This window comes from Halichoerus grypus, chromosome 2 (genome assembly GCF_964656455.1).
Source record: "Halichoerus grypus chromosome 2, mHalGry1.hap1.1, whole genome shotgun sequence".
Taxonomy (NCBI): domain Eukaryota; kingdom Metazoa; phylum Chordata; class Mammalia; order Carnivora; family Phocidae; genus Halichoerus; species Halichoerus grypus.
The window spans coordinates 80,289,530-80,312,975 of NC_135713.1; the positions used below are offsets into that span (position 1 = coordinate 80,289,530).

Consider the following 23,446-nt stretch of genomic DNA (forward strand, 5'->3'; position numbering starts at 1 on the left):
ATCACAGTAGAAGAAACTATAAAAGAAACATCAAGGGTGACAGAGGGGGAAGACACTAAGTCTTAAGTTGGATTTATGGAATTTAAAATCTTAGAAAAACACAATAGGGTGATTATTGCTTCATATCATGGATGGGAGGCGACAGAGTAGAAGAAGAATAAAAAGAGATTCTTTCCAATGACAGATCAAAGAAAACAAACTTGACTGAGAAGAGCCGAGACTTTGACTAAAGCATTTTTTTGAAGGGGGGGCATTCTTATGCCCAACTTTTTTGTTAAAAAATTTTTTCTGACATAAAACACACTAAATCTTTGGTTAAGTATTCCTGCCTCTTTGGTACATTTTCATGTGTTACAAAGTTTTACTTAGAAAAATCAAAGATACTGTAACAAATATTTTCAGAAAAATATTCAGATAAAATATTTCAGATAAAACCACATTTATTATGTTTGATATAATAATGATACTATCTATCTTTAGGAGATTAAGGTACTTTTTTTAACATGAAGATTTTTTTTTCAAGGAAGAAAGGTAGTTAATTTACCTGCTGCACAAGCTGCTAAAAACTTTTCACTCTTACACAGGCGTTCAGCTATAAGATGTGTACAGTTTTTGTATTTCTGGAAGGAAAAATGCAAATGAAAAAATGTTACTAAAGGTAAGATTGACTTTATAGCATGTTCACTTTATTCTTATCAAGAGGGCATTTTATCATTCTTAGACCATTATTATTTTTCAAGTCTATATTGAATATTTTATAAGTTTCTGTACTCACCTCACTCTTAATAAAAGTGCAATCTAGTTTTAAAAGCAATTTGCCTAGAGCTTCCTTTTCTTCCATCTTAAATCCTGTCATTTGGATGATATGCTTTGGAGCACCATCTTCCATCTAACATATATACACATAAAGAAAATAATATATGTTAAAGATAATATTCACAGTATTGACATTATTTTTTCTTACCTATGAGTGCTAAAAATAAAAAAATAAAACAAACATTTAATGAATTAAATATATAAGGCTTTATTGTAAATAACAATGTTAAGACTGCTTATGTGCAATAGAAATTGGTTTATAAAGTTATCTTCCCGGGGTGCCTGGGTGGCTCAGTCAGTTAAGTGGCCAACTCTTGATTTCAGCTCAGGTCATGATCTCAGGGTCCTGGGACTGAGCCCTGAGTTGGGCTCCAAACTCAGCGGTGAGTCTGCTTGAGGATTCTCTCTCTCCCTCTGCCCCAACCCCCACTCACGTGCTCTCCTTCTCTAAAATAAATAAATCTTAAAAAAAAAAAATAAAGTTATGTTCCCAAAATGTGACTGTAAATAGATTTTTTTGGTGGTTTGAACATTGAATGTTTGTGTTCCTACATTACTTGACACTAAAACACACTGATAAATGAATACAATTCTTCAGAAAAGATTATTTATATAAATATTAGCATAGTAATACTAGCTTTATTTTATTTTTAAGATTTTATTTATTTATTTGAGAGAGAGAGAATGAGAGAGAGAGAGAGCACAAGAGGGGGGAGGGTCAGAGGAAGAAGTAGACTCCCCGCTGAGCAGGGAGCCTGATGTGGGACTTGATCCTGGGATTCCAGGATCATGACCCTGAGCCGAAGGCAGTCACTTAACCAACTGAGCTACCCAGGCGCCCCTATACTAGCTTTATTTTAAAAGCACTGTTTTTGCTAAGAGCTTCTGAAACAAGTACACTGTGGACAATGAAACCTAATCAAATTTTGTAACAATTTTTAAAATATTTGTGGACAAATATTGAAGAGTATCTAAAAGTCATTACAGAAGTTGATAGAACTCATGTTCCCAAAGCATTTACACCAAATAACTTAGTATACTAGGTACATATAATGAACTGGATTCTATTCCCAATCTATATTTCTTAACTCTGCTATATGTTCACTTTATCACCTACAAAGTAGACTGAAAAAAATCACACTTTTCAAATTTATGTAAATAGAGACCTTAATCCACATGTAAACGTAGTTCATAAAGCATTTGTATTTGAACTGGCACATTTAATAAGCAAGAAAGACACCTCACAGTATTTTTAATGAGAATACAGGGTTTTGTTTACCTGACATTAGAACTTCAGAACTGATAGCATCTTAGAGAAAATCTAGTTTATTTTTATAGATGAGGAAAACAGGGACTACAGAAATCGGTTATTTTCCATTTCTCTACCAGTTTTGTCACTACAGCTATAGATTAGTGTTTAATTAATGCCAAAGAGCAAAAGCAGTTGACCTCTTTAAAGACAATTAAAAGGAAACTAAAAATTATACCTGTTTGAGCCCAGGAATAGTAACAGACAACTGGTGACAAGTATTACATTGAACAAGACAAGTATATAAAGACAAGATTTACAGAAATTCTATTGTCAAAGACGGAGTATATATAGATACTAAAAACATATGAAGTACATACATATATGTGTTTATGTAAAACCTCAAAGAAAGTCTCAGAAAGTCTCACTATGACAATTTCAGGCATTACTCAGGGTTAAGATGAACCTTTATTTCCTTTGCTTAAGGTTTCTAAAGAGGAGTATAACATCAGCTAACAGTACACCTGGTTTCTCTACCCTTCATCACTGCTTGATTTCGGAGAAGTTACTTGACAGGACTAAATGGATATGCTTTGCTAGACATATCTGTATACTCGCAAAGACAGTTCATATTAATGCTTTCTGACATGTCCTAAGAAGCTGCCAGTAGTAGTCCAGCAGGCTCATGGGTAAATGAATTCAGAGATTATGTATGAAGAAGCACCCTGGAGTTGCACAAAGCTACCTCCTCCAAACCAATTTTTATTCAGTAAAAAAGCTGTTATTTTGACCCCAAAACATCAGACTTTCTTATTTCTCTATTGGCTCCAGGAGAGGGAAAGGGATATAATGCATTAACCCTCTAAAATCCTAAAACTGAAGATACATAACATAAAGTGTATTTAAGGATAAGGGTCTTCAGTGAAACATTTTTTAAAAGTTAAAAGGTTCTGGAGCATCTGGGTGGCTCAGTTGGTTTATCAGCCAACTCTTGATTTCGGCTCAGGTCATGATCTCAAGGTCCTGGAATTGAGCCCCAAGTTGGGTTCCATACTGAACAGGGAGTCTGCTTGAGGATTCTGTCTCTTCTCCCTCTGCCCTTTCCCCTGTTTGCACAGCGCACGAGCTCTCTCTTTCTAAATAATAAAATAAATCTTTAAAAAAATAAAAAGTTAAAAGGTTCTGGTACAAAATTATAAAATGCACATAACAGAGCTTGGCATCCTATGAAAAATCACTTATGTAAAATACTATCATCAGTACATAAAACGTAAGTGGCTTCTTGCAGAAGGAATTCTTTCCTGTATTAATCATCAAATTTTTTAAACCAATTTTATGGGATATATGACATAGCTCCTGAATTATAATATCCGTTAATAAAGAGACTGGTAATACATAAAAACTTTACAAAGAATATGCTGTTACTTGAAATAATGATTTAGTCTGATGCAGAACACATACTAACACATATACAATAAAGCTGCAAGTGGATTATAAGGCGTATGACCAAAACAAAGGAGAAATGTTGCTTCTATTAATTCTAGGGATGTAAATAAGTCCTTTAAGCAAATTTCCTTTAGAAAATGGTAGGTCCTCCTTGAAAAAGAAAAGCAAAGCTGGAGGCATCACAGTTTCGGACTTCAAGTTATATTACAAAGGTGTGGTGATCAAAACATTACGGAATTGGCACAAAAATAGACACATAGATCAGTGGAAGAGAATAGAAAACCCAGAAATGAACCTACAACTATAAGGTCACATCATCTTCAACTAAGCAGGAAAGAATATCCAATGGGAAAAAGATGGTCTCTTCAACAAATGGGAAAACTGGACAGTAACATGCAAAAGAATGAAACTGGACTATTTTCTGATATAATACACAAAAATAAATTCAAAATGGATTAAAGACCTAAATGTGAGATCTGAAACCATAAAATTCCTAGAGGAGAACACAGGCCATAACCTCTTTCTAGATATGTCTCCTGAGGAAAGACAAACAAAAGCAAAAATGAACTATTGGTACTTCATCAAAATAAACTTCTGCACAGCTAAGGAAACAATCAACAAAACTAAAAGGCAACCTAGGAATGGGAGAAGACATTTGCAAAGGACATATGTGATAAAGGGTTAGTATCTAAAATATATAAAGAACTTATCAAACTCAACCCCCCCAAAATAATCCAATTTAAAAATGGGCAGAAGACATGAATAGACATTTTTCCAAAGAAGACATCCAGATGGCCAAGAAACACATGAAAAGATGCTCAACATCACTGATCATCAGGGAAATACAAATCAAAACTACAAGAAGATATCACCTCACCCCCGTCAGAATGGCTAAAATAAAGAACACAAGAAACAACAGGTGTTGGCAAGGATGTGGAGAAAGGGGAACCCTCTTGCTCTGTTGGTGGGAATGCAAATGCGTGGAATCACGCTGGAAAACAGTATGGAGGTTTCTCAAGAAGGAAAAAATACAACTACCCTATGATCCAGGAATCGCACTACTAGGTATTTACCTAAAGAATAAAAAAAAAATACTAATTCAAAGGGATACGTGCACCCTGATGTTTAGAGCAACATTGTCTACAACAGCCAAATTATGGAAACAGTCTAAGTGTCCATCAACTGATAAATGAATAAAGATGTGGTATATAAATATGCAAATATATACATATAAATATATAAATACATACACACACAATGGAATATTACTTGGCCATCAGAGAGAATGAAATCTTGCCACTGGCAACAAGATGAATGGAGCTAGAGAGTATTATGCTGAGTGAAAGAAGTCAGTCAGAGAAAGAAAAGTACCATATGATTTCATTCATAGGTGGAATTTAAGAAACAAAACAAACAAGCCAAGGGAGGGAGGTAGAAAAGAGAGTGAGGCAAACCAAGAAAGAGACTCTTAACTATAGAGAACTGTTGGTTACTAGAAGGAAAAGATTGGCGGGGGGAATGGGTTAAACAGGTGATGGGGATTAAGGAGTGCACTTGTGAAGAGCACCAGGTGATGCATGGAAGTACTGAATCACTATACTGTATGCCTGAAACCAATATTACACTGTAAGTCAACTGTAATTTAAATACAAACATTTAAAAAAATAAAAAAGAATTAAAAAACAAACAAAAAAGAAAATGGTAGGTCCTTTAAGAAATACTAGGTAAGTGAAATTCAACATATCTGTAAATATCATCTTGGTATTCTAATGGAAAGGCAACCTAATTGTTTTTATATTTCTGGTAAGCCACTTTTATCAGAGGAACACAAGTGTTTTAACCATATTTAACTTACTACATTTATTTTATGCATATATTCTAAAGTTTTAAAAAGCTATTTCAGAGGCTATTTCAGGAAATGTTGCCAAAAAAAGGTAAGTTTAATTAGCTTTGAAAACCTAAAATCGTGGGAAACCTGGGTAGCTCAGTTGGTTAGGTGTCCAACCCTTGAATTCAGCTCAGGTCATGATCTCAGGGTCATGAGATCAAGCCCAGAGTCGGGCTGCAGGCTGGGCGTGGAGCCTGCTTGGGATTCTCTCTCTCTCCCTTTCCCACTGCCCCTACCTGTGCCAACCCCCCGCACTCCAGCGAGCTCTCTCTCAATAAATAAAATCTTAAAAAAAAAAAGTAAAATCTTGCCTATCTGGCTATTCTAAAATACTAACATACAGAAACTACTGTTAAATAATCAGAATATACATACAGAAAGCAATGAAAAAAACTCAAAGGTAATGCTATCATCCAGAAAGTTTTAAAAACTGTCCTTTAAATTTATTCTTCTACTTCCTGAGAACTAAATGTATGTTATATAGAACTGTAAGGGGAAAAAAGTTATTATACTATATTCCTCTTTTAGATCAAGTTAATTAACAGCTATTTTACAATTTGAATGTTTATTATTAGTGACATTTTAATACATTTTGATGTATAAAATATTAAGTGATTTGGATGTGTATCATGTAGTTTTTATCTTAAATCATATTATCTTTATAATGGAACAAAAACACCCACTTTGTATATTTAACAGCATTTTCTGTCAAAGCAAGAGTCCACAATAAAATGAAAGCAGGACCAAATGTGCTTAATGGTAGAAATCAGGAAAGCATTTTTTTTTTTTTTTTAAGATTTTATTTATTTGCAAGAGAGAGAATGAGAGACAGAGAGCATGAGAGGGAGGAGGGTCAGAGGGAGAAGCAGACTCTCGATGTGGGACTCGATCCCGGGACTCCAGGATCATGACCTGAGCCGAAGGCAGTCGCTTAACCAACTGAGCCAAATGTGCTTAATGGGAGAAATCAGGAAAGCATTTTTAATGCAATTTCTTTCCTCTGAGTAACAAATATGAAACTGAAACTAAACAAGCAAGAGGAAAGGTAAGAAATAAAGGTGAAATAAAAGGATGTCCTGATTCAAACATTATGCAAATACAAATATTAAAAAACAAATCAGGGGCGCCTGGGCGGCTCACTAGTTACGCGGCCAACTCTTCGTTTTGGCTCAGGTCATGGTCTCGGGGTCCTGAGATCTGCCCTGTGTTGGGCTCCAAGCTCTGTGAGGAGTCTGCTTGGGATTCTCTCCCTCTCCCTCTGCCCCTCCCCTGCCGTGCACTCACTCTCTCTCTCTCTCTCTCAAATCAATCAAACAATCAATCTTTTTAAAAAACCACCATATAGGGCATTTACTCCCAAGTTCATCAGAAAAACTGGGCTATTGGCTAAACTTTCACAGAACTGTGAATCGTAGTGATGGCACACAATAACTAGCAAAATTTCTTAAAAACAAATTCCATTAACCTAATCAAATAGTGTCCTATAATCAAATGATCTGCTTGAAGTAACAGTTTACAATACATTTAGCAATGCTTTTTAATACCACATCCTACAACAAACTTACAAGCTGGATCACAAATCTAATTCATAGATATATGAAAAAATTAATAGCTATAAATATAGAAATAGACACAGAGATACATGGATAAAGTTATTTATATTTATAAAACTGGCAGTATAATGGTTCTTCTTATGACCCTGCAGTATTAAGAAAACAAGAAACAACAGCTTGATATGCCAATGAATCCAAAGAGAGCACTATATAATATGGTTTAATACCTACTAAAGACGCAAACAATTCAAAGTCCTTAAAAATAGGGTCAAGTTTTGTGTGGGTGGTATGTTCTGGGATATGGGGATCAAGGGCTAACTGCTAGAAGTCTTCTAGCACAAGAAAGTAAATACACTGCAATATAATTTTATCATTGGTATTTCTAGGGAAATAACTTTTTCTAGAACTTGTAGGGGGCGTTCCTTCAGGCACTCATCAGAACATACTATCCTAACACAACAAAAAGAAAACAAAAATGATAGCGTTTTTTTTTAAAGTTAAAGGTTTTATCTTTACTGTCAAAAAGTGAAAAATTATATACTAGAGTCTTCATTACAAGAAAATGCTTCTGTTTTAATTTTTTAAATGTTGTAGTAATTAAAAAAATATTTAGTTACTTACCTCGAACCATATAATACACACAACTAAGGAGATAATGACTGTGAACAGAGCTGGCATTTATGCAGAGAAAGCAACTGTCTCTGTGGTGTGGACTTTCCCAAAATATCTCCCACATGGGCCTATCCCTGATGCCTGAAATTCCTCTGCAGTTGGTGCTAGTTAGAAATGCAAATAAACCTATAGCACTCATCATAATTAAGAACATTTTATTATGTACTAGCTTTTTAGGTCCTATGAATTCTTTACAATATGACACATAGCTGGAACATATTTGAATATGATACACAGAATATGCTGAAAAGAGAAGTCAGGGAAAAGTAGAGGCAGGAATACGGATGAATGCAAAGGTCTGGTTCAGGAAGGAGGATAAAAGAACAGGGTCTAAGAGTTGACTGAAAGAAGAAAGTGCTGCAAAAAACAGGGGCAGGGATGCTTAACAAGGTTTGTGGTAGGAAATGCTACTCTGCATTACAAGTGATTTTATCATCAGCCATAGGGTTTCACAGAACTTTGAAAACATAATGCACTCTGTAAGTTGTATGCTGATAACTAAGATAAATAAAGGATTTATTAAAAGGTTTATTTGTAATTAAGAACTAAAAATTCCCCCAAAGTAACTTTTACTGTCAATTGTAATTATTCCATGATTATAGAAAATTTTAAAAATACTAAAGTATATATAAGATTAAAATCACCTGTAATCCCTGCATCCATTAATACTACCGTTAACACCTGGGGGGGTAGGACTTAAAAGTTTTATGTATGTGTGTGAAAAAACATATATATACAACAAAATTGAGATTATTATATAGTTCTGTATCTTAATTTTTATTGAAAATTACATTGTGGGGCGCCTGGGTGGCTCAGTCGTTAAGCGTCTGCCTTCGGCTCAGGTCATGATCCCAGGGTCCTGGGATCGAGCCCCACATCGGGCTCTCTGCTCTGCGGGAAGCCTGCTTCTTCCTCTCCCACTCCCCCCGCTTGTGCTCCTGTTCTCACTGTGTCTCTCTCTGTCAAATAAATAAATAAAATCTTTAAAAAAAAAAAAAAGAAAATTACATTGTGATCATTTTTCCATTCCAGTGAATATTCTTCGTTTCAAAAACACCAGGTTGAAAACTAATGGTTTCTTTTTTTTTTTTTTAAGATTTTATCTATTTATTTATTTGACAGAGACAGAGACAGCGAGAGCTGGAACACAAGCAGGGGGAGTGCGAGAGGGAGAAGCAGGCTTCCCGCTTGAGCAGGGAGCCCGATGCGGGGCTCGATCCCAGGACTCGGGGATCATGACCTGAGCCGAAGGCAGCCGCCTAACGACTGAGCCACCCAGGCGCCCCGAAAACTAATGGTTTCTTAATGTTATTCTAGTGAACTATTTTGATTTTAAATCTAAAGAAAATCATCTTTAAAAATTCCCTTTTCTTGAAAAGATGTATCAACCCTTGAATACAATCAATATTGCTGCTTTGAATTCAAGAATTTTAAGATTTTCATGGTTTCTCTTATCTAAAGTGTTTAACTGGGAAAGTAAATAAATGAAAAGCGTCAAAGTGTTACATCACTGTTTTAACCAGTACTGCAAAAGGTAGATACAAATCACCATATTCATATTGAGTAAACTACTATTTGGCTCTGAATGCTATAAACATCGAGTGGAGTTTAGGAATTCTGTACCCTCCTGGCCTAGGAGCCAAATTAGGCCTTTGGCTTAATTTCATTCAGCTGGCCTTTGGAAATTTTTCCTTAAAGATGTAGTGTCTGTTTCCTGTCTCATCCTTTAAAGATACGGAATACGTGTGTGTGCATGTATATATGTTATTGTGTGTGTGTACATATATGTATATATACGTAGTTATTTGATTGTGGTCTCCAGTGGCGATCTCTAGATGCTCTTACTTCAATGGCATTATTTGGGAAAGGAGCGGTCATATTCAGTCTCTTTGACTGAGGAGAGGGAGGAAATGGAGCAGTTGCAGCCAAGTGACCGTGGTGAGGAAGAAATGACAGGCTAAGAGGACTTACGGAAGTGTTCAATCTATCCAGTAACATTCAGTGAACAGGCTGAACTGGAGATGCTATTTTTATGGATAAAGGGGCCCTTAAGGAAGCGAGATGACACAAGAGAGACAATGTTCAGGGAAAAAAGAATGGATAGACAGTCTATGTTGGTTAGCCATAGGGGATGAAAGTCAAATCTGCTTTAAGTTTGTATTAGGAACTCTGTATTACTTAACTATTTAGTAGGAGCATAAGATGTAAGGTTAAAAAAGCAGGAGTTCACTTTTATTGAGGACCTACTATGGTCTACTCAGTACATGTTAGCTTGTTTCCATACAGACAATTTAAGCGCTGTTTACCCTGCTCATACAGATGAGGATAGTGGGGAATCTTAGCAATTAAAAAACTAGCTCAAAGATACACAGCTAGCAAAATAGTGAAATCAAGGCTCAGTGCAAAGACCTGCCTGTTTCTGCAGAAGTGATATGCCTTTTCTACGATACCACTTTGACTTAAATTTCAGAATTTAGTCTCTTTTAACCATATTATAATTTTACAAAGTAATCTATTTTTAGCTAGTGCAAGAGAAAAATACACTGCAGGTAAAGGAATCTACTATGAGGGTGAGGAGATATTTAGACGAGCCATATTACTGAAAATATTTAAACATAATTATAAAAATAACTAAGTCTAAAACTTTAAAGCATTTCTAAGAACAATCTTAAGAGTGCCATTTTCTTATGAAAAAGGAAATTTTCATTATTTTCCTCTCAAAATGGATCTTGTATGAATTAATCACTAGACTAATTCATACGGACTTCATCAAGAATAAGAAAACAGCCTATCTAAAGTAATTTCAATATAAAGGAAGTAAAAACTAAGTCAACCTCAAAGTTTCAGGGATATTTTACTTTCAAGCACTAAGATGTCCTTAGGAGATTAGAAATAGTACATACTACATTGTGCAGCATACCTTTTCCATTAGCATATTTATGATGAGTCAATTACAAGTGTTACATAATATTCCATTATAGTTATATTATTGAGAAATAGGGTTCTTCACTTTCTTTAGGTTTTATTATTGAGTCTATGAACATGGTCTATGAACAATGGAATTGTTCATTTTAAAAACTGTTTAAGCATAGACTATCTTAGAATAATTCATCAGAAAAACACTGTCTAGTTAATAAGGTTATACTATTGGTTTTCAAAAAAACCAATTGTTTTCGGACATTAGTGAATACTGTGGATACTGTTATGAAATAAATCATAGGTTTGAATTTTGATTATGAAAGGTAACCACATTTAACCACTGTTTCAATGACTGTTTCACATGATTTATGCTTTCTACTCTAAAGAAGAAAATATTAAATCATACAATTGAACCCAAGTCAATAAGGTGAAAAAAAAATCTGGATTTAGAAAATCTAAATCAGGGGCGCCTGGGTGGCTCAGTCGTTAAGCGTCTGCCTTCGGCTCAGGTCATGATCCCAGGGTCCTGGGATCGAGCCCCGCATCGGGCTGTCTGCTCAGCGGGAAGCCTGCTTCTCCCTCTCCCACTCCCCCTGCTTGTGTTCCCTCTCTCGCTGTGTCTCTCTCTGTCAAATAAATAAATAAAATCTTTAAAAAAAAAAAAAAAAAGAAAAAGAAAATCTAAATCAGATCTAAAGGAGGCTGATTTGTATTATCGAAGGCTAATTGTCTTCACAATAATTTATACATTCAAGTATTTAAAACATCCTGGATCATTTAAATTAAGAATACTCTTTAAGTTAAACAATCAAATTAACTCCCTTATAAAAATCCACCCCCAACATTTACTTATGTACCGAACACCTGCAATACAGGTCAAATGTTCCTAAAACGGGTACATCTTGCACATCAATAGATACTTCTAGGAACTGAGGCATAACTTAACGACATAAACCAAAAAGTTCACAAGGCAATCTGTCATACGATACGTATGTTGCAAATTCAGTTTAAATCTTCATTCCTAAGGTCTCAACGAAAAAAAATTGGGGAGTAGGGAGAGGATAGTCATTCGTCAAAAAAAAGAGCTTGTCGCTTCCAAAACCAAGCTCCATGTCATTTCTGGGTCAAATCCTGATAGGGAGTATCCGTGACAAACCACTTTTTTTTTCAATATGTAATCAGAGACTTTGGAAGTGGAAGAAATCTCAGGACAATCACTTAGTCTTGTTCTCTGCCTTCAGGCAGCTGAGACATTATAACACCCAGGAACATACACCCTTCTTTAGGGAAAAGTGTGTGTCTATGTTTAAAGGCATACAGTAGCCGCAGAGATATAATCATTACCACTTGGATATGTTAAAAAATTCTACCAGGGAGAAAAGAATGACACCATTTTCCCCGTCCCTGGTAGGTGGGCCTGGGGGATCCCAGCCACCTGCACTGACGCTAAATTACGTAAAGCAGCCAAGAGACTCCGCGAGAGGCGTCCCAGTCGGTTCTATGGAAACGAGAGACGCGGTGGCCTAGCGCGTTCCTGGCAGGGGATCGACCTGCGGAGCTGCGCAAACAGGGGGCGGGGGAAGCCGCTCAAGCCTGCACTGCAGAGACGCTCGGCGGCGGTCCTAGCCGCGGCAAGGGCGGGGCGGGGCGGGGTCTGCGGCCGCAGCCCACCAACGCGGGCGCAGAGCTCCGCGAGTCCGGGCCAGTGGGAACGGATGGTGGCTGCTGAAGGCAGGAGAAGCGGGCACTGGCAGCGCTCAACCCCAGCCCCTTCCCAATCTCAAAGCCAGGAGCCGCAGAAACTTTGGGGGCATGGAGGAAACAACCCCAGAGAGTCAGGGTACACTGTGTCTTCCGAGCTGAGGCCCTTTACCTTCCCTGCCGGAGAGTCTGGGATGCTTCCCTCGGGTGGCGGTGGTGGCTGGGGAGACGACTGCCGCTGCAGCACTCGCCTCACTAATCCGGGCTCTGGGAAATAATTTCCCGCCGCGCGCTAGGCGGCCCCGGAAGCCATTGTATAATTTCCGGGTGGTTGTCAGTGACGCTCTCGAGCCGTCGTCAGGGTGGTCTGAGCGGGTGCCTGGCTGGATTCTGGCGGGCGGGCCAGGCTTCTGCTACGTCTGCGCCAGACTTGGGAGACTGGTAAGTGATTTTTCTATGTTGCCTCCTGGGCCTGATATTTCCAGCCGGTCGGGGAGCCGTGTAGCATCTTGGCAGGACCAAGAAGTGAGCGGGAGAGGGTTGAACCGGGAGGAGTCTTCATCCAACCCCATGGCGCTTGACCCTCTGCTGCTGGAAAAGGCCCTGGGATCCTGGCTTACTTCCTTCTTCACTAGCAATATCCGTCTCCAACTTGGAACTCGACGTCGGATCCCCAAGTGAGGCCGAAGACAATATATACCGCGACTTGTAGTACCGAGTCTTTTTTCCAATATTCAAGGAGTGTCATTACTCTCGCATTGGCAGGGTTTAGTCACCCTTGATTCCCGAGAGCTACTTTACCATCTTTGTCCTGAGTACTGTTTCCATTGACCTGGGTCGCACCTTTTACAAACATTTTAGACGGGGAATGAGGGAGTCGTTCATGTTTAGAATTAAACGTTCCCGCCGCTGTTGGAATTGGGTAAGAAGGGGCTTTGTTTTCCTGACTACCATGAGCTAATGGGCTTTACGTACACGCTTTAGCTTTTTTCCGGAAACCTGTGATCAAGAAGATGTACTTGTAGAACGAGTGCTCGCGCTCTGCTCCAGGTTTCCTAGATAATGAAGGATTCAGGAGAATTTGGGAGGGACGTCTGAGGTAACCACAATAGTTTTAAAGAGAAAATTGCTTCGGACAGAGGAATAATGTCAGAAAATGTGTTCTTTGAAACGAAGATTTGAACGATGTAGGGAACCGTGGCTACTTCTCTCTTGTGTAATGCAGTTTCTTCACGTAAGTAGTTTTCCCACTCTACCTTATATTTAAATCATCACTTTCCCCTAAAAGGCAGCTAATTTTGATTCCCCAGCCAGTTCCAAAAGAGTTCTCAAAATTACTGTACCATGAAGAAAAATGGAGTGTGTTCAGTTTAGAGTCCCTGATGCATTAGCCAAATTCCTTGTTACCTTTTGAGTAATGCAACCATAATGAGGACATCACATTGATACTCTAATCTTGTTGGATAATAGTTCAACCAACTTTTATAATCTCATTTGGTCCCAATTTTGCCATGTTTATTTAATCTTGTGTTATTTCTCCAGTTGAAAGGATTGTAAATAATTTATGGGAGGCAGGGATTTTTTTTTTTTTTTGTATTCTTGCTCTTGATTTGTGTTCTTTCAAATTAATACAGCCAACCACTAATACAAGTAGCTACAGTTTGCCACGCACTTTACATTCCTTAAAGTTACTACTGTCCTATAAGAAAAATCATATTACCCCTATTTTGCAAACATTTTATACTGAGACTCAAAGACATTGTGACGGAGACTGAAAGACATTCTCACAAATTATATAACTAACTGACACAATTGAGATTTGAACATAGTCGACTGGACTCCAAACTTTGGCTCTTTTTACTGCTCTTTATACTCATAAATATCCCTAACATGAATCAGTCTTTTCACTCAGGTAAGATTGCATAGGTAATATGTCACATTCAAAAGTCAAATGGATAGCAAAACTTGAGTATAAAGAGATTTTAGGGATGTATTAATGGGTTAAGGAATTCCTTAAGTTAATGTATTAAGGATTAAGGAATGTGTTAAGTACTTAAGATATTACCATAGAGTAACTTTGACATATGCGTAATCCCGTTTCTTTTGTTGGCCAGTTTGATCATCATCACTCAAACAAATAAAATCTCAAGACCATCAGTGTATAGGTGACTCTTAAGTCCAGAATATCAGACGTCTCTTTAGTCAGCTTTGCACGCACACGAGTGTGCACACACACAGACGTGTATAATGTGTATGGAGAAAAAGAAAAAATGAGTGAATGAGCACAAACTTCATAAACTCTAACTTCGTAATGCCTGTAAGGAATTGTTATTTACTGGTTATTAGGAAAACTTATATTTCATTCATGTAACCCTCAGACAGATGGTGCTTATCACACATTTTAAGGGAGTATCCTTAATTAAACATACCCATTCCAGTATTTTCTTTTATGTAGAGAAATAGAAATAGCCTAATTGTCAGGGAATTTACTAAAATCTCATTAAAATGACCAGTATTATAAATAATGTAGAACTTAATTATAAAGAATATCTTGTATAGACACAAGTATGTATGTACAGCTTGTCTCAAATACTTAAATGCATTTTTTTTTTTTTACATTTAGCAACTTCACTATCTGAAAGATACTTGCTTTACATATCCCATAGGTAGATTTCAGGGATGTTTTGTTTCCAATCAAATTTCAGTGCTTATGAAGATTGAGATTGTATCTGTTTTGTCTATTATCTCATATCCAGCATTTAGCTCTGTGTCTGGCATATAGTAGGGGCTCAATAAACATTTATTGAAGGAATGATTACTTTTTAAAATGTTATTTTGTAGAGAAGTATTTGTACGTGTTTTTTAAAAAAGGTCTTGCCATATAAATAAATGCATACTTATTTATCGTTACTTTGATGCTGAAATGTAATATCCACTCTACATTCATCCATAAAATGCTGTGTGGTCACCTGCAAAGAAAACTGGACAGTGAGATAGGAGATAAGAGAATACCTAGCATTTATTGTTGATTACTCTCTGCTATGTAGTGTTTCATTTTGTCCTCACAGAACTATAGGGTAAGTAGTAGTATCCTCGTTTTACAGATGAGAAAACTGAAACCAAGATAAGCTTTGTAAATCGTTCTATGTTACCACAGTCATTAAGTGCCAGAGCTGTGATTTGAGGCCGTTATCATAACCACTCTGCTATACTGCCTCCAATTGGATTTTAATCCTGGCTCACATAACTAGGTGTATACTCAGGGAAATTTATTTCTCTGAGGATCATTTCTCAAATATTCAGATTAATACTTGGGAGTCAGCTAAAGTCAGAGGATTTTACAGGTGGAAGGGACCTTATAGATCAGTTTACTGAACCCCAAAGGTGTTATAGATTAAAAATTTGAGAATATACAAAGCTAAAAGGAAAAAGACATGAAAAATTGCCCATGATTTTACTCCAGCCACAGCCTAGCACCTGCCTACTAGCCCTCCCCCCAGTCTGTTGATCTGGTTAGGGAGCAATCCTTTCCTTCCTAGTGAATGGACACCTGTGACTTAGGGCCCAGGCCCAGTCAAAGATGGGAGAGGACCCTGAGGGGCCATCTAGCTTCCTATTTCCGGGGCTCCACCCTGAGAGGACATGGATTCACATTGATGGCGTGGGGATTGGTTTATAAATACCTTGTTCTGATAGGGTGGGGGCTGGGCACTGGCACCTAGCTGAGATGGCACTAGGGGTTTTGGTTTGACTGGGGGTGGGGATTCTCTTAGGCTGTGAGGTCTTCTTGTTTTCTCCATGGCTCCTGCCCCTTTCTGTGATTCTGAGCAACCACCTGCCCCTCTCTGGGCACTAGTTTCCCCATTTGAAGTCACACAATGGATTGGTTAAGGGACATTTGGCTCTCTCCCATGAGTGGCTCCAGGACCTCCATGATGGGGTCAGTCATTGGTCTCCTCTTCCTGACCTGCTTGTGCCCAGATCCCCAGTAGTACTCCTTCTGGAAAATCTTCCATATGCCTTATGCACAGAAAAACAAAACAAACACCCCACCTGCCTTTCAGTATTTAAATACACTGCTGAGTTACTTTGACATCCGGCTCTGACATACTGCACACTACTGGTAGGCTATGTCTTTTTAGAGGCTGGGAAACAACCAGGAATTAATCATTAGAAATGATGCTTCTGCGGACTTCTGACTCACCTCATCAGGTGACTCTGGTTAAGGAAAGTGTTTGAGTGGTACAGTCAAAAGGCTGCAGTTGAATCAAGAGATTAAAAAAAAAAGGTAAAAATCAGCATAGTAATACTAAAAAGCCTCTGGAAGTGTGAAAAGAACACTGCCTCCCAGCCTCAACTGCTGATATGTTATTGGAGACAGGTTTTTGAAACAGAGCTCCAGCTATTTCCCTCGAAATTTTGGTTAAAGTACAAGTAGATAAGGGGAGAGGTGACTCAGGAAATTAAGTTGCTAGTAGTGTATCTATAATATGTATGTATATGAAACATATATAGCTGTTGAAATCATTTGGTGGATTCCTTGCTGAATAACACTGTCAAGAAAATTAATTAAAACTAAACAGACAAAAGACATTGTCATTTTGATTAATTAGGGAAAGCAGTATAACGTAAAGCAGCTGAATTCAGAGAAGACCTGCATATGAGCTCAAATTCATGAACTTATTATATATGATCTGGAAGGAGTTACATTTGAGCCCCAATTTGTTCATCTGTCAGTGGTAATACCAACTTTACAAATTTATTAGGATTAAGTGTGATAGTGTGTGAAAGCACACAGGCATCAGAAAAAGTTATTAGGCATTTGTCTAGTTTTGTTGTGGCTTAACGTAATCTAATTGCTTTAAAGTAAGGTGGGGGACACCTGGGTGGCTCAGAGTTGATTAAGCATCCGACTCTTGATTTCAGCTCAGAACTTGATCTTAGGGTAGTGATTTCAAGCCCTGTGTTGGGCTCCACAGTGGGTATGGAGCCTACTCAAAAAAATGAAACAAAATAAAGTCTGGGGCTCCAACTGTGAAGTCAAACCATTCAAATCCCAGGTCTGTCTCTAATTGTGTGACTCTGGGAACGTTACTTTTCTGCTCTTAGTGTTTGTTTCCTTATTTGTAAAATAGAAATAGTAATAATGTGTTCATAACCCTTGTGTGAAGATTAAATAATGATGCATACAGTTTAATATGGTGGCTGGACTTGTAAGCGCTTTCTTTGTTGACTCAAATTCCCAGAGAAGCAGATGCTAAGAGGGGATTAGATGTGCTAGAGGCTTATTAGGGAAAAGGCCTATGAAGGATAAAGGAAAGGGAGCAAGAGTAGGAGAGAAGTGCCTTCAGGCCTCAATGCAGATCAGACAACCTGTAAAGAAGAGAAGGAAAGAAAGAAGAATGTCAAACTGCTGCACTATTCGAAGAAAGCTTCAGCGGGCCAATGGGGAGTATGTGTTCCATGTCATCCGTTAGAGGAATCCCATGTCCCCACAGTGCTCAATATAATGTTCGCTATTTGTAAAAATAACTGATAGTTGTCACATGCTATAATTTACAAGTGTGTTTAAATTTCCCCTCTTGACTTTTACTGTCTGCCCCAACCTCTAAGAAAGGTACAGCCCCAGCCAGACAGTGACGTTATTAACATTTGAGGCACATGTTCTTAGATGAACAGCTTCTTATATTTTATAGTATACTTTTGTTAGCCAGAGAGCAGCTAAGGAATCAAAAGTTCCAAATAACAATTGGAAATAAAACATTACCTAAGGAACTGATATTTTGACGTTAGGTAGTTAAACAATATGCTGTTTAAATTTCTAAATTCAGGTAGCCAATAAATGTAACAATCCCCAAAACCTGAGTAATGTTAATATCCATAGTTTGAATATTAGCCCAAACATGAATATCCATTTTTCTTCCTCCCAAAGATACTTCTGTGGTTAAAAAGATCATGATATTATACTTTTGTAGGTCACCCCTACTCTCTTTTGTTGTGCTTAATAAGCAATTGTAGACATCAATCAATTCAATGCTTTTCAAATGGCAGGTTATAATCCATCAAGTGAGTACTAGCCTGCATTTTTATTTTAGATGTACATGACTTTAGTATTTGGATATAAAATGTGTTTGTTACTGTGCATTAGAGTCGAATTTTAAAGAAGAGATTTAGACTAACTTTCGTATCTTACATAAGGAAATGAAGACTAAAGAGGTAGTTTAACTTGCCCAGATAACTCAGGAAATATGTGACTTGAGCCCAAAGTTAGGTCTTAAGAATCTAAATTTAGGGCTCTTTTTCATCATACTTCCAAGAAAAGACTTACTGTTTGCTCCTTTTAGGGGACATAATTACTCTATTTTCTAGTTGGTTAATATGGCCATCCTTTTCTGTCACTGACATTATTTGTTTGCTAAGATTTACTGAAAAGGCTCTTCTCTGACTCTGACCATTCAAAGAGGTTGTACAGCTGAAGTTGTTCCTAGCAGTTAGCAGCCCTGCAATGTCACCTGAAATTACTTTCCATTTTCCCTTTGGGGAACGCAGCTAATCCAACAGTGTAAGTCTGGAGTGTACCTAATTTAAACTGAGGAGTGATAGGAGCTATTTTGAGGAGCATTCTACTGACGAATTCTTAATTTTTACTAATATCAGTGAATATTCTGTGCTTCATTGTCATGACATTCTTTACTCATGTTCCTTGCTTTTTTAGACTTCAGCTCACTAAATAATATTTTTTAAATGCAAGTTTGTTGTATAATCCACATGATAATTTATTCCTTTATAATTTCGTAAAGCATCAATTATTTCATTTTCTAGCATATATTCATAACTGCTCTCAAAAATGCCTGTGGGCTATTTAACTGCTCAAGGGTGAACTCCCTCTGCTAGTCACAGAATTAACTGGTAAAGAGTTTGGGAGTGGGGTTCTCTGTAAATGGAGCCCTCCTTCCATGCCCTGTTCTTAACGTTGCCTTCTCTACCCTGGTATCAGTGAGGCTGCCTAAGCTTATTCCTTTGATAAACTTTTATCTGATCATGATCTTTCTGGGACTTTCTCATTTATCTTCCTCAGCAGTTCTCAAACTTTTAGTTTAGGAATCCTTTACACTCTTAAAAATTACTGTTGACCTCAAAGAGTTTTTATGTATGTAATTCTATCTACTTATATTTATTATATTATAAATTAAAATTAACTTTTTAAAAAGTAGTTAATTCAATAATAAAGCCTTATGTGTTAACATATAGAGCATTTTTAAAAAATGATTATATTTTCCCAAAGAAAGTTTTTGTGGAAGAGTGACATCATTTCATGTTTTTGCAGTGTCTTTAATGTCTGGCTTAAAGAAAAGAGCTGAATTCTCAGATCTGCTTCTCTATTCACGCTGTTGTGATATGTGGTTTTGGGTTGAAGTAAGTGAACAAAATCCAACCTTATACAGACATACAGTTGGAAAAGAAAGGAGTATTTTAGTGGCCTTTTCAGATAGTTATGAATGTTTTTCTTTGATCCTATACCCAAACTTACTAAGTGGTGGTTTTTTTAAAGTTAATTGCAATGTGGTATCTGAAACCCTGTCAGTGAACTTTTTGTAATCTGTAACTTTAAAATGTCCTTGGTCCATCTTGCACTTTCAATGACTCTTTTACATTCATGTAATTTTGTTATATAATGCATCGGCCATGTGAAAATATTGATTCATTGAGATAAGCTGATCTTCCAAATTTTAATACATTTCGTTATATGTTATCCAAAATACTATTTGTTAACATCAGCAGTCTCATCAGGAAAATTTAAAAATATTGGGAAGCTGTCCATCTGATGGTATGTGAATTTTCCAAAATTCTTATTTTTGCTTTGAAAACTCTAATTTTATCATTGACAACAAATGCTGTCTAAAGGTTTCCTTGAAGCGAGAGCTCAATTTGGTTAATTTTGAAAAAATGTGTGGTGTACTTAGAGGTTGAACTAATAACATTACTAATTTTTATTGCCTCATCGAAGACATTGTTAAGTAAACCTGGCTTTACTTTTTATTGTAGCTGTGTGGTGGTGAAAAAATATGACTACAGTAGTAAGCAGGATAATGTCCCCCCTCCCCCAGATGCCTACATCCTGATTCCTGGAACCTGTGACTATGTTAGGTTATAGCGCAAAGAGGAATTAAAGTTGCTAATCAGTTTACCTTAAAATAGTGAGATTATCCTGGATTATCCAAATTGGTCCAGTGTAATCACAATGGTTCTCAAAAGTGGAAGAAGGAGGCTGAAGAGGAATTCAGAGTAATCCAATATGAAAAGGACTCAACCCACAGAGCTAAATAGAAAATGAGGAAAGTGGGCCATGAGCCAAGGAATGAGAGCAGCTTCTAAAAGCTACAAAATGCAGCGAAACAATGCATCCTCTTTAGAGCTTCCCCAAAGGAATGCAACTCTCCTGACCATTTCCTTTTAGGCTGGTGAGACCCATTTTAAGACTTATAACCTAGAGAACTGTAAGATAATATATTTCTGTGGTTTTATGGCAATAAATTTGTGGGAAGTAATTACAGCAGCAATAGAAAACTGATACAACTAATACAGTTTGGAGACTACAGTCTGGGTCTGGGCATTATTGCTTTTGCACTATCAGTACAAACGTCAAACCTAGTGAATAGCATATGTCTTATTATTATGAAAATAGTTTTGAACTTTTGAACCCCATGTAAGAATACTGGGACTCCATCAAAAATCTGTGTACCACACTTTGGCATCGCTTTAACTTTTCCTTTGTGCTTCCTGTATGTCAACCACTTGACTAGGTACTAAGATGCAAAAATTAAGAAGGCACAGTCTGATCTTATGAAGATTCAGTTTAAGGGCTCCTGGGTGCCTCAGTCAGTTAAGCGTCGGACTCTTGGCTTCAGCTCAGGCCATGATCTCATTGGTCATGGGATCCAGTATACCCCCCCCCCACCCGGTGGGTATTTGGCTTAAAGATTCTCTCCCTCTGTCCCTCCCCCCACTCATGCATGCACACTCATGCTCTCTCTCTCTCTCAAACAAATAAAATCTTGAAAAGAAAATTCAGTTTAGTGGGTTGAGAGTTGTAAGCAAATCAGTGATTACAGATAGCACAAAATGACTGGTGCCCTAACTAGTATACTTAAGTGAAGTAAAGAGATCTAAAACCTGTTTTCATGTGCTTTTGGTCTAGTGGGAGATATTACAAAAATAATTACAAGATGCAAAGTGCTATTAAGGAAATATTACGAATGACAGGATGAGGGAGAGATGTTTACATTCCTACTAGCAGATTCTGTGAGTTTTGGTTTCTCCTCATCTTCCCCAATACTTGTTATTGTCTGTCTTTTGATTATAGCCATTCTGATGACTTATGAAGTGGTATCTTTTGTGGTCTCAATTTGCATTTATCTAATAACAGTGAGCATCATTTAACTTACTTGTCGGCCATTTGTATATCCTTGGAGAAATGTCTATTCAAATCCTTTGCCATTTTTAAATTGAATTACCTGTCATTTTATTGTTGAGCTGTAATAGTTCTTTATAGATTCTGGGATACTATTCCCTTATCAGATATTTGATTCACAAACATTTTCTCCCATTCTGTAGATTGTTGTTTCACTTTATTGATGGTGTGCTTTGAAGCACAGATTTTAATTTTTATGAAATCCAGTTTACCCGTTTTTTTCTTTTGTTGATTCTGCTTTTGGTGTTTTACGAGACCATTGCCCAACCTACTAAGTTTTACCAGTGATTTCTTTTAAAAATTTTCTATACTTCAGTTCTTATATTTAGGTGTTAGATCAATTTTGAGTTAATTTTTGTGTATCTTGTGATAGAGGAGTCTGACATTTCTTTTGCATGTTGGTATTCAGTTGTCTCACCAACATTTCTTGAAAAGATTTACCTTTCCCTATTGAATTTTCTTGAAATTCTCATCAAAAATCAACTGGACATGTATGGGTTTATTACTGTACTATAAATTCTATTCCATTGATTATATGTCTATCCTTAAGCCTATCCTATCACACAGTCTTGATTACTGAAGCTCTGTGGTAAGCTTGGAAGAATGGGAAATATGAGTTCTCTTTGTTCTTTTTCAAGATTGTTTTTGCTATTCTGGGTCCCTTGTATTTCCATATGAATTTTAAGACTATTTTCTTAATTTCTGCAAAATAAGCAGCTGAGATTTTGATAGGGATTGCATTCATTCTGTACATTAATTTGGGAGGTTTACATCCCAAATTAATGTATAGATACAATGTTACTATATCTTTCAGTCCATAAGACATGGACTTTTCATTTATTTAGGTCTAAGTCAGTTTTTTGAAATGAGGTTTTGTACTTTGAAATAAATGTCTTGCACCCCTTTTGCTAAAATTTTCCAAAGTATTTTATTCTACTTGATGCTGTTGTAAATGGAATTGTTTTCCTAACTTTTTCAAATTCATTTCACCTCAGTGCTAGCATATAGAAATACAATTGAGTTTTATTAGTCTGATGTCTTACAAACTTGGTTGAATGTATTTGTTAGCTCCAATAGTTTGGATTTTTTTTTTTTTTTTTAAGAATTCCTTAGAATTTTCTACATATGAGATCATGTCATCTATAAGTGAAGATAATTTTATTTCTTCCCTTCAAATCTGGATGCCTTTTATTTACTTTTCTTGCTTAATTGCCCTGACTAGAACTTCCAGTACAGTGTTGAATGGAAGAGTTAAAAATGGACCTTCTTGTCTTGTTCCTGATGTTAAGGGCAAAGCTTTTGGCCTTTTACCATTAAGTATGAGGTCGGCTGTGGGTTCTATTCCTAGGTTTGTTGATTGGATTTCGACACATTCTTCTCTGCACCTATTCAGAACATCATGTAGTTTTTGTTTTTTATTCTATTAATAAAGTGTATTACATTGATTCATTTTCTTGTGTTGATTCAACCTTATATTCCTGTGATGAATCCTACTTAGTCGTGGTGTATAATTCTATTCACAACATGTTGGATTCAGTTGGTTCTATTTTGTTGAATATTTTTGCCTTTAAATTCATAAGGGCTATTGGTTTATAGTTTTCTTTTCTTGTAATGTTTTTGTCTGGTTTGGTATCAGGGTAATACTTGCCTGAGAGAATGAGTTGGAAAGTGTTCTCTCCTTCTCTGTTTTTTGCAAGAATTTGTGAAGGATCTTAATTCTTCTTTAAATA

The 23,446-nt window shown here is 36.9% G+C and overlaps 2 protein-coding genes across 5 annotated transcripts in view; one reads left to right on the forward strand and one right to left on the reverse strand.

The window, feature by feature from the left end:
- SLF1 (SMC5/6 complex localization factor 1) overlaps positions 1 to 12,548 on the reverse strand; it is a 74,531-nt gene extending 61,983 nt beyond the window's left edge. Inside the window, exons 1-3 of the mRNA XM_078067066.1 lie at positions 12,417 to 12,548; positions 776 to 889; positions 545 to 620 (exon numbers count right to left, since the gene is read on the reverse strand). Coding sequence (XP_077923192.1) covers positions 545 to 620; positions 776 to 889 — 190 coding nt within the window. The 5' untranslated portion in view covers positions 12,417 to 12,548. The remainder of the gene's footprint in view (positions 1 to 544; positions 621 to 775; positions 890 to 12,416) is intronic.
- A 7-nt stretch (positions 12,549 to 12,555) lies between these two features.
- KIAA0825 (KIAA0825 ortholog) overlaps positions 12,556 to 23,446 on the forward strand; it is a 399,405-nt gene continuing 388,514 nt past the window's right edge. For 3 of the 4 annotated variants that reach the window (XM_036094057.2, XM_078067063.1, XM_078067062.1), the window contains exon 1: positions 12,556 to 12,685. The gene's annotated coding sequence lies outside the window, so the exon portion shown is untranslated. The remainder of the gene's footprint in view (positions 12,686 to 23,446) is intronic. The other variant, XM_078067060.1, reaches the window with a different exon arrangement.